The sequence below is a fragment of the Eptatretus burgeri genome, chromosome 1, assembly GCF_056783735.1.
Source record: "Eptatretus burgeri isolate ZD-2024b chromosome 1, Ebu_testis_v1, whole genome shotgun sequence".
NCBI lineage: Eukaryota > Metazoa > Chordata > Myxini > Myxiniformes > Myxinidae > Eptatretus > Eptatretus burgeri.
The window spans coordinates 28,501,126-28,516,392 of NC_140961.1; the positions used below are offsets into that span (position 1 = coordinate 28,501,126).

General features: G+C 38.6%; 1 protein-coding gene across 4 annotated transcripts in view; it reads left to right on the forward strand.

The window, feature by feature from the left end:
• The window catches only part of MYO1C (myosin IC), a 153,430-nt gene that overhangs the window by 80,705 nt on the left and 57,458 nt on the right, over positions 1-15,267 (forward strand). For all 4 annotated transcript variants that reach the window (XM_085876753.1, XM_085876760.1, XM_085876747.1 and 1 more), the window contains 7 exons: positions 7,898-8,025; positions 9,165-9,280; positions 10,205-10,475; positions 10,793-10,873; positions 11,048-11,227; positions 14,279-14,377; positions 14,483-14,596. In XM_085876753.1, the coding sequence (XP_085732879.1) occupies positions 7,900-8,025; positions 9,165-9,280; positions 10,205-10,475; positions 10,793-10,873; positions 11,048-11,227; positions 14,279-14,377; positions 14,483-14,596 (987 nt within the window). In that variant the 5' untranslated portion in view covers positions 7,898-7,899. The remainder of the gene's footprint in view (positions 1-7,897; positions 8,026-9,164; positions 9,281-10,204; positions 10,476-10,792; positions 10,874-11,047; positions 11,228-14,278; positions 14,378-14,482; positions 14,597-15,267) is intronic.

Below are 15,267 nucleotides of genomic sequence, written 5' to 3' on the forward strand. Positions count from 1 at the left end.
CGATCGCCCTCTCCGTCTACTCTCTTGACTCGTCCCAACTCTTCACTGGCTCCGCGAACTCCCAACTGCGAACTGCCCTCTTCTGACGAACGCAGTCGTTTTTATAAGCCCCGTGGCTTCGCTCTTTTACCCTTGACCCTCTGCCTCCGACCCTTCACCTCTCTTGCTGGCTCCCCATTGGCCCGAGGAAAAGTGGGCGTGAATGCTTTTTGATCCATGTATTTGCATATAGCGACCGCCCTCCAACGCCCTGGAGGCGGGGCCAAATCGCCCCTCGCTCACCGATTGGACGGAACAAAAGTGGGCGTGAGTCGTTTTTGAACCGTTTTTCTGCGGAAAATCCGTGATGTTTTTGAACACGCTTCTCAGTGCGCGCCCCGCACGAGTCCAGCATCGGTGCCCACGAGTGGCGCGAGATGACGGTGATGCGATGGTGGCGAGTTGTGACGGTAAAGGTCGTGGCGGTTGTGGTGAAGCGGCGTTGTGGTTGGTGGTTGTTGTGATGGCCGTGTTGTGGTTGTTGTGTGATGGCTGTTGAGACGTGGTTGGTGGTGGTAATAATGGCGGCTGGTCCAAAATAAAGATAGTAAAAGAAAAACGGCTATCCTGAAGAGTCGCAGCCCGCATGAATGACATTTATTCCCTCTAGACAACGGGTTTGGGCCTAACTACACATATACTTACCGAGATATCTCACCTAAGGGACCTGAATGGTGGTTTGCGAATTTGGTCAACCACAACAATATATATATACCACCCATGTGGAAAACCGTTTGCAAGCGATGATGTCATCAGTCACGTGCTATGGTGGCCATCTTGGATTTTAAAAAAGCTCTTTAACATACTCTCCTCCGAAACCGCTCAACTAATATGAAACTTTGTGAATACTGTATGATCGACTACCCATGCAGAAAATGTTCTATGAACAATAATGTCATCAGACATAGTTTGGCAGCCATATTGGATTGAACGAAGAACTGCAAAAACCTAATCTGAAACCGCTTTACGAACCGACACGAAACTTTAAAGGTATGATCGCATACTCATGGGAAATAATTTTGTAAAACTATGACATCATCAAAACGTGGTTTGGTGGCCATATTGGATTGAAAAAAAAAAACCTTCCTCTCTGAAAACGCTTCACCGATGGATACAAACCTTTACAGACATGATCGACTACCCATGGGAAAAAATATATTTGCAAACTATGACATCATTAGTCACGTGGTATGACAGCCATATTGGATAGCAGGAACACCTATAAAAATCACTTCTCTTAAACCAGAATGCTTCTTGGAATCCTTACATACGTATCGTACGATTGAATTCTTTATTTCAGACATACTACAGACATAAAGTTTGTTGTTCTAACAATGTCAGACTTGGAAGCCATTCTCACTGCTTGCAGTTTTTCTCACAGTTCCAATTATTATTATTATTATTATTATTATTATTATTATTATTACAACCCCATGCGCATGAAGCAAAAAGTGGGGTTCAGCATTTGATTAACTTTGTCTGGCTGTCTCGCTGCCTGTCTTTCTGTCTCCAAACGTCAGAGTTTATGATCGAGGAATGACTTAATTTCAATGTGATGTTATATTTTGAACACAAATCGGAACATGAATCACACCATGAACCTTCAGTTTAGCTGTATATTGGCTCTGAATTTTGGAAATTGTATGGGATCTCGTCTCGATCGTGCATGTAAAGAGAGGAGTGTGGTGATTGGTTTACTCTGTCAGCTGGCAGTGAAACGAAATTGAAAATCATTATAAACACGAAACTTACAGTTTTTAAGGATGTCATAAAGGACATAAACAACAGCAACGAACAACTCGTATAATGTGTTAATAAATAAGGTGGTATAAAAGACACTGCAGCAATGGTGGTAAACCTTCCGAAAAAGGGTTTTTTTTCAATGACCTTTAAAATCCTAATTTGATTTCAATTAAATTATATACTTGAACAATGTAAAACATCAATCTCCTTATTGGCACTTTCAAAAACCACTCATTTATCAGTACTTAAACAAAATATTACGGCATTTTACGTCGTTTCGACGAATCAAATTTGCCGCTCGCAGACCCCACCCAATGTCCTTCTTCCTTAAGACTGCTTGGGAGGAAGTGAACTCTATCATTATCATTGTTAGTATTATTGTTATTAATATATTTCAGAATTTTAAACATTTTTCAGCTCAAAGGAGTTTGCCCGCATTTATAAAATGTTTATTACGTATATGGAAGTTGGCGAGGATTTTCTTTGTAAGACAACTGCATGATCAAAAGCTTCTTTTAAGAGTTGTTGGACATGGATCTTCAGATGATGGACCACTCTCAAACACAGTTCAAGCTAGAAGGACACTCGGTAGAGCACATACCTCCGCCATGTAATGCCTGATCCACAAGAATATATCGGGCACCATACATTTTTGAAATATTATGCTATATAGTTCTATATCGTTTTTTGGCCCTATCTCTCAATTGCGAAGAATCACTTTTAACATTACCAGATCTGGATCCGGATTCAGATCGTCACCAAAATTGAATCAATTCTTCCATGTCACACACCGAAACGCATCCTCCTGTAAATGCAAAGCTGTCCACAAAATTTCATCCGGATCCGTGCACAACTTTTTGAGATATCCTGCACACAAACGAACAAGAAGTAGACCATGTAGAGCACGATACTTGCAAAATCCATAAAACAAATTTGATCTCAAAAATAATTTGTGGTTGAATTCAATGGAAAAATATGCAAATCCTCTTCAAATTTAAAGTCAATTGGATGAAAATTGAGGATTTTAGAAATGTCACCTAAGTTGTTGACCTTTGGCCTATGTTGACCTTTTGACCTCAAAAACAATAGGCTCCGATTCCTTTCGACAAACTCTACCATGTGGTGAAGTTTCATAAAGATCGGTTGAAAATTGTGACCTGTAGGCGATAAACAGAATAACAAAATCGACTAACCGAGCTGTTAGGGTGAGGGTTAGGGTTAGTTAATTACCTTTTGGCTGTTAGGGTTAGGGTTAGTTAATTACCTTTTGGCTGTTAGGGTTAGGGTTAGTTAATTACCTTTGGGCTATTTATTCTGAAAAATCTTACATTTTGCAACTAACAGACAGACAAAGAGGTGAAAGCATAATGTCCTACACCTTCGGTGGCGGAGATAGCGATTTAAGGATTTGGGGCATTTGTAAGCTGTGATTGCATTTTCTTGGCATATAAACTTTCTTTTATGCCTCAATAGAAACATGGCACACAAACATTTGGCAGACGCTGCATGTTTTTCTGCTGTTTCATGGCAACCACGCCACCAACCGTTTTCTGGTTTTGATGGTGATTGTCGATAAACCGGTGGCGTTTTTTTTGATTGTTTGGGACGTTCATTGACTTTTGCTGAAATACTCCAGCTGGCATTCATTTCTTGGCTATTGTTAATCCTCTATGCCATCTGTAACTTTTGTTTCACATTGGCTGCCATTTGCCTGTTGCTTCTGCTTGCGTATGTATTTGAGTTAGTCAGGGCTTTTTTGTGCTTCGTTTCACCTTGAATCGACATCATTGTGTAGGTGATGGGCTTCCTATTGTAAAGCTGCTACTTGGTCATGCTTCCTGTTTAACCTGGGCTGCACCATTGTCCATGGATTTACTGCTTGGTTACAATGGGGCTGGCATTCATCAATTTTTGTGCGGTTTTGTTGTTGCCTCAAATTTCTTTTTACATCCACCTTTCTCCATTGTGTGTTTCCCTTTTGTACTCCTGTTCAATATTACTTATTTTGATGCTTGCTCTCTGCTTTTTTATTGGGGTACCCTGTGAGTACAGGGTACCCTATTGTTTTTCTTCTGTTTATTATTACGCATTATTATTATTTTTCTTCCGCCGTAAATTTGCAAAATTTCCAATTTTTTTCGCTTTAAATGCCATTTTCTCAGAAATGGTAAGACCAATCGACACAAAATTTTCACCAAATATGTATCTTTTTTGATAGCATACATAATTGATAATTGTGACGTCATAGGTCACGTGATACGGGCGCCATCTTGAAAAAACATAAACTTTGGACCTCTGTATCTCGGAAACCTTCTCGGGTAAAAAAATTTCGCTTGATACATTTTAACAAGCTCCCTCTCGGGAATACGTGTGATTTTTCGTGACGTCATGTTTATCCCAGTAAGAGGTATCCCAGAAAAATTCGTCAAGTAGAACGCCACATGGCAAAAATTTGAAATTTCTTGAGCGTCATCTACACAAAAATTCATCGTAGAAAAAAAAATATTTTGACGTCATCGGTGACGTAATTCGGCCGCCATCTTGTTTTTTAGTGTTTTTTTTTTAAAATCTTCTTCTCCAGAAAGGCTGTGCCGATTGAGGCGAAACTTTACACGCACATTCTCCCTGAGGTTCTCTTTTAAGTTTGTTAATTTGTTGTTGATACGTCACATGGTTTGGTGGCCATCTTGAAAAAACCCTAAAACCTTCAAACATTTCTTCTCCAGAAGCGCTGGTCCAATGAAGGTGAGATTTCAGAACTATATTCGTGACATGTATGCGATGCAAGTTTGTTAATTTCAAAGTGATAGGTCACATGGTTTAGCCGCCATGTTGGATTTAAGAAAAATATTAAATAATGTTATCTCTGGTATTTCATAAGCCATCGAAGCGAAAATTTGCAAGTGCCTTCCTCGCTCAAGTCTGCATACATGGTAAAAAAAAATTTTACCTCAGAAGTTACATGGTTTGGCGGCCCTCTTGGATAGAAAAATAGACTTTATCCGATTTACACGAAACTTCACACACTTGTTCGGGTCGACGAGGGAAAGTAGAATTTAAATTTATGATATCATAGGTCACAAGGTTCGGCAGCCATCTTGGATTGAAAATGAATAAATTTTTAAAAATCTTCTTCTCCAGAAGGGCAAGACAGATGAAGACGAAACTTCAGACTTATATTCCCCATGAGGTCCTTTCTCAAGTTTGTTAATTTCTTCTTGATCAGTCACATGGTTTGGCAGCCATCTTGAAAAAACCCTACAACCTTCAAACATCTTCTCCAGAAGCGCTGGTCGGATGAAGGCCAGATTTCGGAACTATATTTGGGACATGTAGGCGATATAAGGTTGTTAATTTCGAATTGATAAGTCGCACGGTTTGGCCGCCATATTGGATTTAAGAAAAATATTAAATAATGTTTTCTCTGGAACCGCTTAACCTAGCAAATCGAAAGTTTGCAATTATCATCTACCATCGTGTGTGCACGCGTGGTAAAAATTATGATGTCACACGTCACATGGTTTGGCGGCCATCTTGGATAGAAAAACGCACCTTTACCAATTAACACGAAACTTCACACACGTGTTCCAATACCCAGTTGGAAGCAGAATGTAAATTTGTGATGTCATAGGTCACATGGTTCGTCAGCCATCTTGGATTGAAAAATAATATCTTAAAACGTCTTTTTCTCTGAAATGACTGAACAGATCCAGGCGAAACTCCACCACTATGACCGCCTCTCCATGACGAATAAAAAGTTCTCAACCCCTTTTGAGGTACGATGCAACGTTTGGCAGCCATAGTGGATTGAAGGAAAAATATTAATTAATGTTTACTCTGGAACTACTGCATCAATAAATGTGAAACATCACCTTTATGGTGGAACAGTCATGCGGAATGAGGGTTTGAAATTTCAACAGGATCGGGCCCAGGGTTTGGCAGCCATGTTGGTTTTAAGAAAAATATTAAATTATGTTTTCTCTGGAACTGCTTAACCTGGAGAAGCGAAAATTTGCAGTTATCATCCACCATCGTGTTTGCACACGTGGTGCAAATTATGACATCACAAGTCACATGGTTTGGCCGCCATCTTGGATTGAAGGATAAATAATAATTAATGTTTACTCTGGAACCACTGCCTCTATACATGCGAAACTTCACATTTATAATTCAGGCGACATGCGAAACAAAAGTTTAAAATTTCAACCTGATCGGTCACGCGGTTTGGGAGCCAGATTTATTTAATTATTTGAATCTAGAAGCCAGTAATAACGAAATTGAACACTTTGTGCTGCCCGGTTCGTAACTCGTCTGTTCCGCGCCATCTCGAAGCATGCCTGTGCTTGTATCACCATTAAATAATGTTTTCTCTGGCACCGCTTATCCTTTCAATGCGAAAATTGCGACATTGATTTAAGTCCCATGTTGTGTCAAAGGCGGACGGACTGGGTACCCGGTCATCACTGCCAGCAGTTATAAAGTGGCAGTTCTAGTGTTTTTACTTTTATTTTGCTCATTTTCGATGGCAAAGACAGCTTCATTCCTGACACTCAATGCTCTCAGCATTTTTTTCTTGTCTCTGTTGCTTCGGATGTAGTTTTATTCGAGTCCAACAGCATAGCATAGAGTTAGTGCATTTACCTTTGGGCTATCTATTCTGCATTCCATTGTTGACCAGATTGGTAATTCGCAGGTAGGACGTTGCATCGATGAGTGGGTCGACTCCAGCCCAGGATGAGCATTGAGCTGCATACGGATCTGCTACCATTAGTTAGTGGACCTAAAAAGATCCAATGTATGGTTATTCAACGAACAGTACTCTGCGAGGTATCGCTGCTATCAACTGGCCAAATGTTGACGAAAAATGGTCTGATATTCCTCAACTCCAGGCGACACTGATTGCTATCCCAGATTGTGCTGATTGTTTTGACACTAAACAAATCCATGCACCCAGGTGTTCACATGTCACATGGGAACGGCCATTTTTTGGTTTTTATTCTCGATGTAGCTTGTACATCAGCACTATTCACCTGCAAATATCATGAAACTAAATGGCTGGTTTCTGCTGAAAGAGTGCCTTTGTCATGACATGGGAAAAATACTGAGCTATGCTGTCTGTTGTCATGGGAAATTACTTTTGGCTGTAAATGCAAAGAGCTTTCCTTGATGTTCCTCTGAGTTTATTTATTTATGTATTTATGTATTTGTATTTATTTATTTTGCATCACCATTACAATGTTGCCGTTGCTCAAACTGCGCAAGCCTGCAAAGTGACTGATAAGACAATATCGAAGCGGATGTCTGTCGACCGTCATTGGAGATGCTTGATCGTCCTCATTGGCCTAATCATGTTTTTCAGCTTGTTTGCATGTTCATTATGTTAAAAATGGTGATTATCTTGTTGAAGTTTTCAGGACAAGACACCCCTCCTCCCTCTCCCTCATCTTTTCTTTGTGGGTGGGGGTGGGGAGGTTGAGGAGTTGTGGTGGGAGAGGGGGGGTTGATGAGATGTGATGGAGAGGGGGAATTGAAGCCTTAGAGTTGGAATGGGGGAAATGAGGGACTTGGGGGTTTGGGAGTGCAGAGGGAGATGGGGGAAGGAGTTGCTGACTTAAGTCACATTTTACATTTGTATATTTTTTACAAAAATTGTTCGATGTTTTATTGATCCATTCATTCCAATTCCAAAACCAATTGATTACTGCATGAACAAAACGATGAATACAGAAATGTTTTCTTGGTACTGACGAGCTGCATGGGGTAACGTATTCTATGAACTCTCTCGTTGTTAAAGAAAGGCATTATGTCCTCCAGATATACAAGACTTCTGTCGGTTGATGGATTTCCATTTTTTTCAAAACCGTTACATTGGTGTTAATTTTAACTGAATAAACTTTTCTTTGTCTGGGGGTGTTTAAGTATTTTGTTTGAGTGGTTTATTTTGAAACATTTTTGTAATAGTATCTTCAATCTTCGCTAGCATGTTGTACATGTGTGAAGAGAGGATCGGTGAGATAACAGGCAAATGAGGGTGGGTGCATAGATGTATCAGAGAGTGTTTTGTTTTATTTCCTCTTTTTTTTTTGCGTTTGATTTATTTTCCGCCTTTTCCCAGCCATGGAAGGGGCTCTAACAGCAAGAGATCGAGTTGGAGTTCAAGACTTTGTGCTTCTCGAAAACTACACGAGTGAAGGAGCCTTCCTTGACAACCTTCGCAAACGATTCAAGGAAAACCTCATTTATGTATGAATTCACTTTTTATTTGAGTCTCTTGCACCCTTTGTCAATTTAGCAAACTTTATCATACTTTGGAATATTTAACCTCGTAGCTGTTTCCCCTTATTCCTCATTCCGCCTTCCTGGTTTTCATATGTATATATATATATATATATATATATATATATATATATATATATATATATATATATACATATATATACATATATATATATATATATATGTATATATGTATATATATATATATGTATATATATATATATGTATATATATATATATATGTATATATATATATGTATATATATATATATGTATATATATATATATGTATATATGTATATATATATATATATATATATATATATATGTATGTATATATATATATATATATATATATATATATATTAGGGTGTTCCAAAAAAATGAAAGTTTGATTTTTGCTGTTCCCTGATTTTGCCTTTGTTCCAATACCCCATAAGAACTTATAGGTCAAAAATGAACAAAATTCCATGATATTTAGGGGTTCCTCAAGTTGGCACAATTATGTCCATTGTGGAGAGGGCATTTTGCACTGCAATGTCAAAAAAGCTCATCTTGGTCTCCTTGGAAAAACTATTCTTTCATCCTATATGACTGCTGTGGTTTTTGAAAATATCAAACAACCATATTAATTGTGAAGTGTACTGCGTTGTGCATATTCGACGGCAAGTTGTCAGTTACAGTTTGGCAAATTTCAACAATATTGTGCCAACTTGAGGAACCCCTAAACATCCTACAATCTGCTTCATATTTTGTGCGTATGTTTCTCCTGTCAAAAGGAACAAAGGCACACCCAGGGAGCATGAATATTCATACTTTTATTTTTTTACCCCTTATTATGAAGCGTGTGTGTGTGTGTGTGTGTGTCTGTGTGTGTGTGTGTGTGTCTGTGTGTGTGTGTGTGTGTGTGTGTGTGTGTGTGTGTGTGTGTGTGTGTGTGTGTGTGTGTGTGTGTGTGTGTGTGAGTGCATGTGTGTGTATTGTGGTTTTTTTTTTTAATTAAAAAAAGCAATTCTTCATATATTTTCACAAAATACTGTTTTTGGAAACCACTTTCAGTTATTGCTCCTCCTGTGTCCAAACTTTTATCTTGCCTCCCACATCAGACCTACATTGGCTCTGTGCTGGTCTCTGTGAACCCATACAAGGACCTGGGAATCTACACTGAACAGCAAATGCAACGCTATCGTGGTGTTAGTTTCTACGAGGTCCCTCCACATATGTAAGACTATAGTGTAAAGTCTGTCAAAAATTATGGGTCCAAGAGCATCCCCCCAGCACCACCATCACAGCACAGTTGTTAAAGAATATAACTCCCAGGCTTGTGGATTTACCTTTGTTTCATCAAGAAAAGCATGATTATTTTAGAAACATATTTATTATCCAACTGATAATGAAATTTTAAATGACATAATGAAATTGCTCACCTGCATATATTTTTTGCTGCAAATAAAAATGACTAACGTCACACCTCTGGCGTTGTAGTTGGGAAAACAAACCGGAACGGTCATGCAATCGACCCAAATTCAGATGGGTGTTGTAAAAGTTTTGGACAGAATATATTCACCTTTCCTGAATGGAAACAAAATGGCAGATGGTGCTCATACTGATGTTGCGTATGCTCCCATTCAATGAGGAACACGGTCACTTCCCTGAATGCATGATAACTTCCTCCGTGACAGAGAAATAAATACAATAGGACATATATATTTATATACATATACATACATATACATATAACCAAGCAGTTATCCATCGGGGAAAAAAAGAGGGCAAACTGGGGATGCTAGAAGTCTAGAGAAGAAATAATGTCAATCTAAGTCCTTTCTTGGAAGCAAGGAATCAAGAAAGAGCAGAAAGTCAAGGATAGAATTTGAAGAATCAGTTTGGAGTTGAGGGAAACGACTGAAAAAAACATGAAATTTGGAGGTTATTTATCACAATGACTCTAAATATTTTACATTTGCTTCGTCCACATAACAGCAGTATTGTTTCGATTTCAACATTCCTAACAAATTTTGAAATGCCGATAAATGTTTGCAAATGCAACTCAGAATTTCGACAAATTAAATAGCTTTACGTTAAAAGTTTCATTTTTGTTTTTGCATACATATCCGACTTGATATATCTTTCTCTTCCTTCGCAGTTATGCTGTTGCGGACAGTGCATTTCGTGCTCTGCGTGCTGAGCGTGTTGATCAGTGTGTCCTTATCTCTGGAGAGAGTGGGGCAGGCAAAACAGAAGCCTCCAAACGCATCCTGCACTTCCTCGCTCTCTCCTGCCCTGCAGCTGCACATCTATCCAGGCCCCTCAGTTCCAAGGGTTCACAACCTGCAAATCCTTCTTCCATATCGGTTCCTCCAGCTGTCAATCTTGCCATTCGAGATCGGCTTCTTCAGTCAAACCCTTTGCTGGAAGTAAGGGATCAAACAAAGCTCATATTGAGATCCTTTCGTTCTCCCACACTTTTTATTAGCACGAACCCTTTTATCCTCACCTTCCCTCAACCTGTTGCTTCTAATCTCTTGCTCCCTTCCTGCGTTCCTATTATTTATCACCCTTCGTTTATGTATTTATCTCGATCACCTCTCTTCTCCCATGCCTCTCATCTTCCATAATTTCCCTCCCTCCTTCATTCCACATTCCTCATTATTACCACCTGTATAAACTTCCATGGTGAATGTTGCTGTTCATTCTGTGGGTGTTGATTGAGATACCTTTTTTTTTTTTGCAGGCCTTTGGTAATGCCAAAACTTTGAAGAATGACAATTCCAGTCGTTTTGGCAAATACATGGACATTCAGTTTGACTACAAAGTAAGTTCCCAAAGTTTCCATTCCACAGAGTACATGTATGCCATCTTCATAAAACGCAGCTCTTGTTTGGCCACGTTTAACATTCATTGCCCATTACCTGTCTACTTACTTGGGCCTCTTCCATCAAGTTACAAACTCAACATGGCTGTTTTTGTTTTCCCTTCCCCCATACAGGGTGTTCCAGTCGGTGGGCACATTCAGAGTTACCTGCTGGAAAAGTCACGTGTAGTCCAGCAAAGTCATGGAGAGAGAAATTTCCACATTTTCTACCAGCTACTGGAGGGAGCTGAAGATATGCAGCTGAGCGGAATGGGACTGGACCGACAGGCACAAAATCACAGTTATCTGATCAAGGTAGTGAATATGTTGCACACCTCTTCATGAAGATGTTTGTTTTTTTTCGTGAAGTTTATTGATACGGATGAGAAATCATTTGGACACAAGAAAGATTAACATGAAACTCCAGCGTACTTAAATTTCGAGATATGTATACAGTGAGGTGTAATAGCACAAGTCCTTTAGGAAATTTATTAACTGAAACGTGATAAAATAAACTAGAAAGCATGTGAAAATGCAAAACCTGTCCGTGTCCGCTTTGTATGCAGGCTTATTCTTCTTCCGTATGCTAAATATGCCAAAAACGGCTAAAATAAAATAAAATAAAATTTGACTTTTTATCTCAAAATCAATAGGCTTCGCTGACCCAATATGCAAACCCTTCTCAAATTTCAAGTCTATCGGATGAAAATTGATGATTTTATGCAACCTTGACCTTTGACCTTTTGACGTTAAAAAAGAAAGACAAAAAACATCTCTTCGAGCTTTTGATTGGCGAACCAATTCAGTGACACATTCTGCAAATTCTTAGACTTTCAGTGCAATCGGATGAAAATAGATGATTTTATGCAACCTTGACCTTTGACCTTTTGACGTAAACAAAAAGAAAAGACAAAAAACATCTGCCTCGAGCTTTTGATTGGCGAACCAATTCAGTGACACAGTATGCAAACTCTTCAACTTTCAGGGCAATCAGATGAAAATTGATGATTTTATGCATCCTTTATCTTTGACCTTTTGACGTAAAAAAAAAGAAAATACAAAAAACATCTGCTTCGAACTTTTGATTGGCAAACCAATTCAGTGATACAGTATGCAAATTCTTAAACTTTCAGGGCAATCAGATGAAAATTGATGATTTTATGCAACCTTGACCTTTGACCTTTTGACGTTAAAAAAAAAAAAGAAAAAACATCTGCTTCGAACTTTTGATTGGTGAACCAATTCAGTGACACAACATGCAAATTCTTAAACTTTCAGGGCAATCGGATGAAAATTGATGATTTTATGCATCCTTTATCTTTGACCTTTTGACGTAAAAAAAAAGAAAATACAAAAAACATCTGCTTCGAACTTTTGATTGGCAAACCAATTCAGTGATACAGTATGCAAATTCTTAAACTTTCAGGGCAATCGGATGCAAATTGATGATTTTATGCAACCTTGACCTTTGACCTTTTGACGTTAAAAAAAAGACAAAAAACATCTGCTTCGAGCTTTTGATTGGCGAACCAATTCAGTGACACAACATGCAAATTCTTAAACTTTCAGGGCAATCGGATGAAAATTGACGATTTTACGTGATGCTGCCGTTTGACCTTTTGCCCAAATTATTAATTATTCTTCTCCATATTCTCATAATAAAGCTTTGTTGAAATTGTGATAACAAAACCTCAAATGGTGAAAAGACAAGTGTCATAGTTACTATGATAAAGTTTACTATTGAAAACTATCACACAAAAGGTGAAAAAATACGTGATCGTTTTTCGTTCGAAATTACATGCAAACGCAAAATCACCTTCACCCAGCGTCGTGCCAACCAAGATTGCGTCTGGAAGCTACACCATGCTCTGTGTGTTGTGAATGGCAATGAGCATTCTACTTATTTCAGTTCAGTGGTGGTAATCCATTTAGTGGACTGAGACAAAAGCCAGGATTGGGGGGGACGAGGGGGGTGTGGAGTAGAATATTGAATGTACCATCAGCCAAATTAGTTGTATTTAATCCATGTCAAAATAACAAAACATGTGAAACATCAAGCATTTTATTACTTTCAAAAAATTGCAGAAACAAGAAGAAAAAAAAATATTTTCAGAAAAATTTAAAAACAGAGGGATGAAATCTCACTAAAACATCCAAACAAGGGAGGAATGACACCACATTACGATTCCGCATTACAATGCCACAATCCTCATAGATCATATATATATATATATATATATATATATATATATATATATATATATATATATATATATATATATATATATATATATATATATATATATATATATATATATATATATATATATATATATATATATATATATATATACATACACACACACACATATGTACATACATATATATGGTGATTGCCGTCTGTCTTTATCAGTCCCACCCTGAAACACAGAAACACACACACAGTGTATTCCATCTGTAACTCAAGCCTGTTGTTCACTTGACGGTTAAGGTGGTTGGCTTAAGATCTTGGGGTCTTGAGTTCAATTCCCCGTTGGGGCCATCATTTAACACCAGGTGGCTTGACTCAACCTGTCATCCTTCAGAGGTCAGCAAAATGAGTGCCAGCATTTTGGTAACAGGGGCATTGCATCAGCGGCACAGCTGCGCCCCCAGAAAATGATGCAGCCAAGCACAAAGGCTGCATATGAATAAATAACAAGGACAACAAGGAAATCCAATACAGGTGGAGGCCATTCAGCCCATCATGCCTGTGCGAACACCACACCAACCCAAGATCCAAGAAAGAAAATGCAAAAAAAAAAAATGTTTTAATTAATGAAAACAAAAAAAAGACAATTTTTTTCCTGTTAGTGTTGTAATTTTTTTTATTATTTTATTTTATTTTTATTTTCTTCCCCTCGGAGAGGGGGCATGAGCTTGGTTAAAAACACACATCAACCACACAACCCCCCTTAACAAGACCCCCACCAACAGCACTCCGTACACAATCACCCATCAATACTCAAACTCCCGAAAAGTCTTATCAACATGCCCATACCCCTCTATCTCCATAACTTCCAGGTACCTATCTAATTCTAATTTAAACTTATCTACTTTTTCTGCTGCCACTACATTTCCAGGGAGACCATTCCATGCATTAACTACTCTCTGAGTAAAAGTGCCCTACATTACTACCGTCTTAACTCTCCTCTTCTTTACTCTCAGGCTATGGCCCCTGGTCCTAGCACTGTCTACTCTGTTAAATAATTCATCTGCACTTATTTTATCAAAACCTTTAATTATCTTAAACAAAATAAATATATCTATAACTCCTTGATCAATTTTTCTCAGTTTTCTTATAATTCCAGTTATCTATAATTTCAGGGTCAATGTTGCAAAGTTAGCTCCATCGTGGACAAGAACGACTGGAAGATTGTACAGCGAGCGATGGAAACCACAGGCTTTTCTTCTGAAGACGTGGAGGTCAGAGAGACTTGGTTACTTTTTAAGATGAGTTACAGTCATATTTGGGGAGGGGAGAAGTGATGTTGGTAGTTATGTCCTGAAGTAACTGATCATCTTTCCCAGGCTTTGCTGGGTGTGATAGCCAGTGTACTGCACCTCGGCAACCTCAAATGCTCAGAGGAAGAGAGTGGAGAGGTTTGCCTCAACGGTGATAGCCAACTACGTTCACTGACCAGGGTAAGAGTGTTACAAGTCCTGTTATGCATGCTGTTTCATGGCTGGTCGTGATGGTATATTTGCTGACTTTTCTTTCACCATGTTGCGATGGTAATGCATCTTCGCTGCCTTCATTTGCTACATTTGAGATTCACTGCTGATGCAGCCATCCCCAGATGAAACCACTGTTCTTGAGGACCAATAGATGTCATTAATGGTTGGAATTATTTATTGTTTCTGGTTGAAAACCACTTTGGGCCTTTATCCTTTTCATCATACTGAACTGAGACTACTATGCTGGGATAGCTTTTTCCAGGGAAAACATGTTTCAGCATTCGTAGTAACAACATTTTTCCCTTGTATGTTGTTGTGAGAGCTCTTTGTTAAGCCGGTTGTTTATTCTTTCATCAGCGTTTTTTTTTTTTTTTTTTAATGAGTTCCCTTACATGGAACTTTGACGCAGGAGAAGGTCATCAGACCCATCAAGGCTGCGCCATTATTTCCAAGTTATTGTTTTTTTCATGATCTAAACTTTTCAGCAAAAGCAAGGAAGCGGCACGTGCCATTTTTAAAGTCTTTGGTGTGACTCGGCACGATTCGAACCACTGACCTCCCAGACTCATAGCTGATGCTCGAACCATTACATCACCGAGGCAATTAAATCTTTGACTTAAAATTCTCTAATGTGTGTA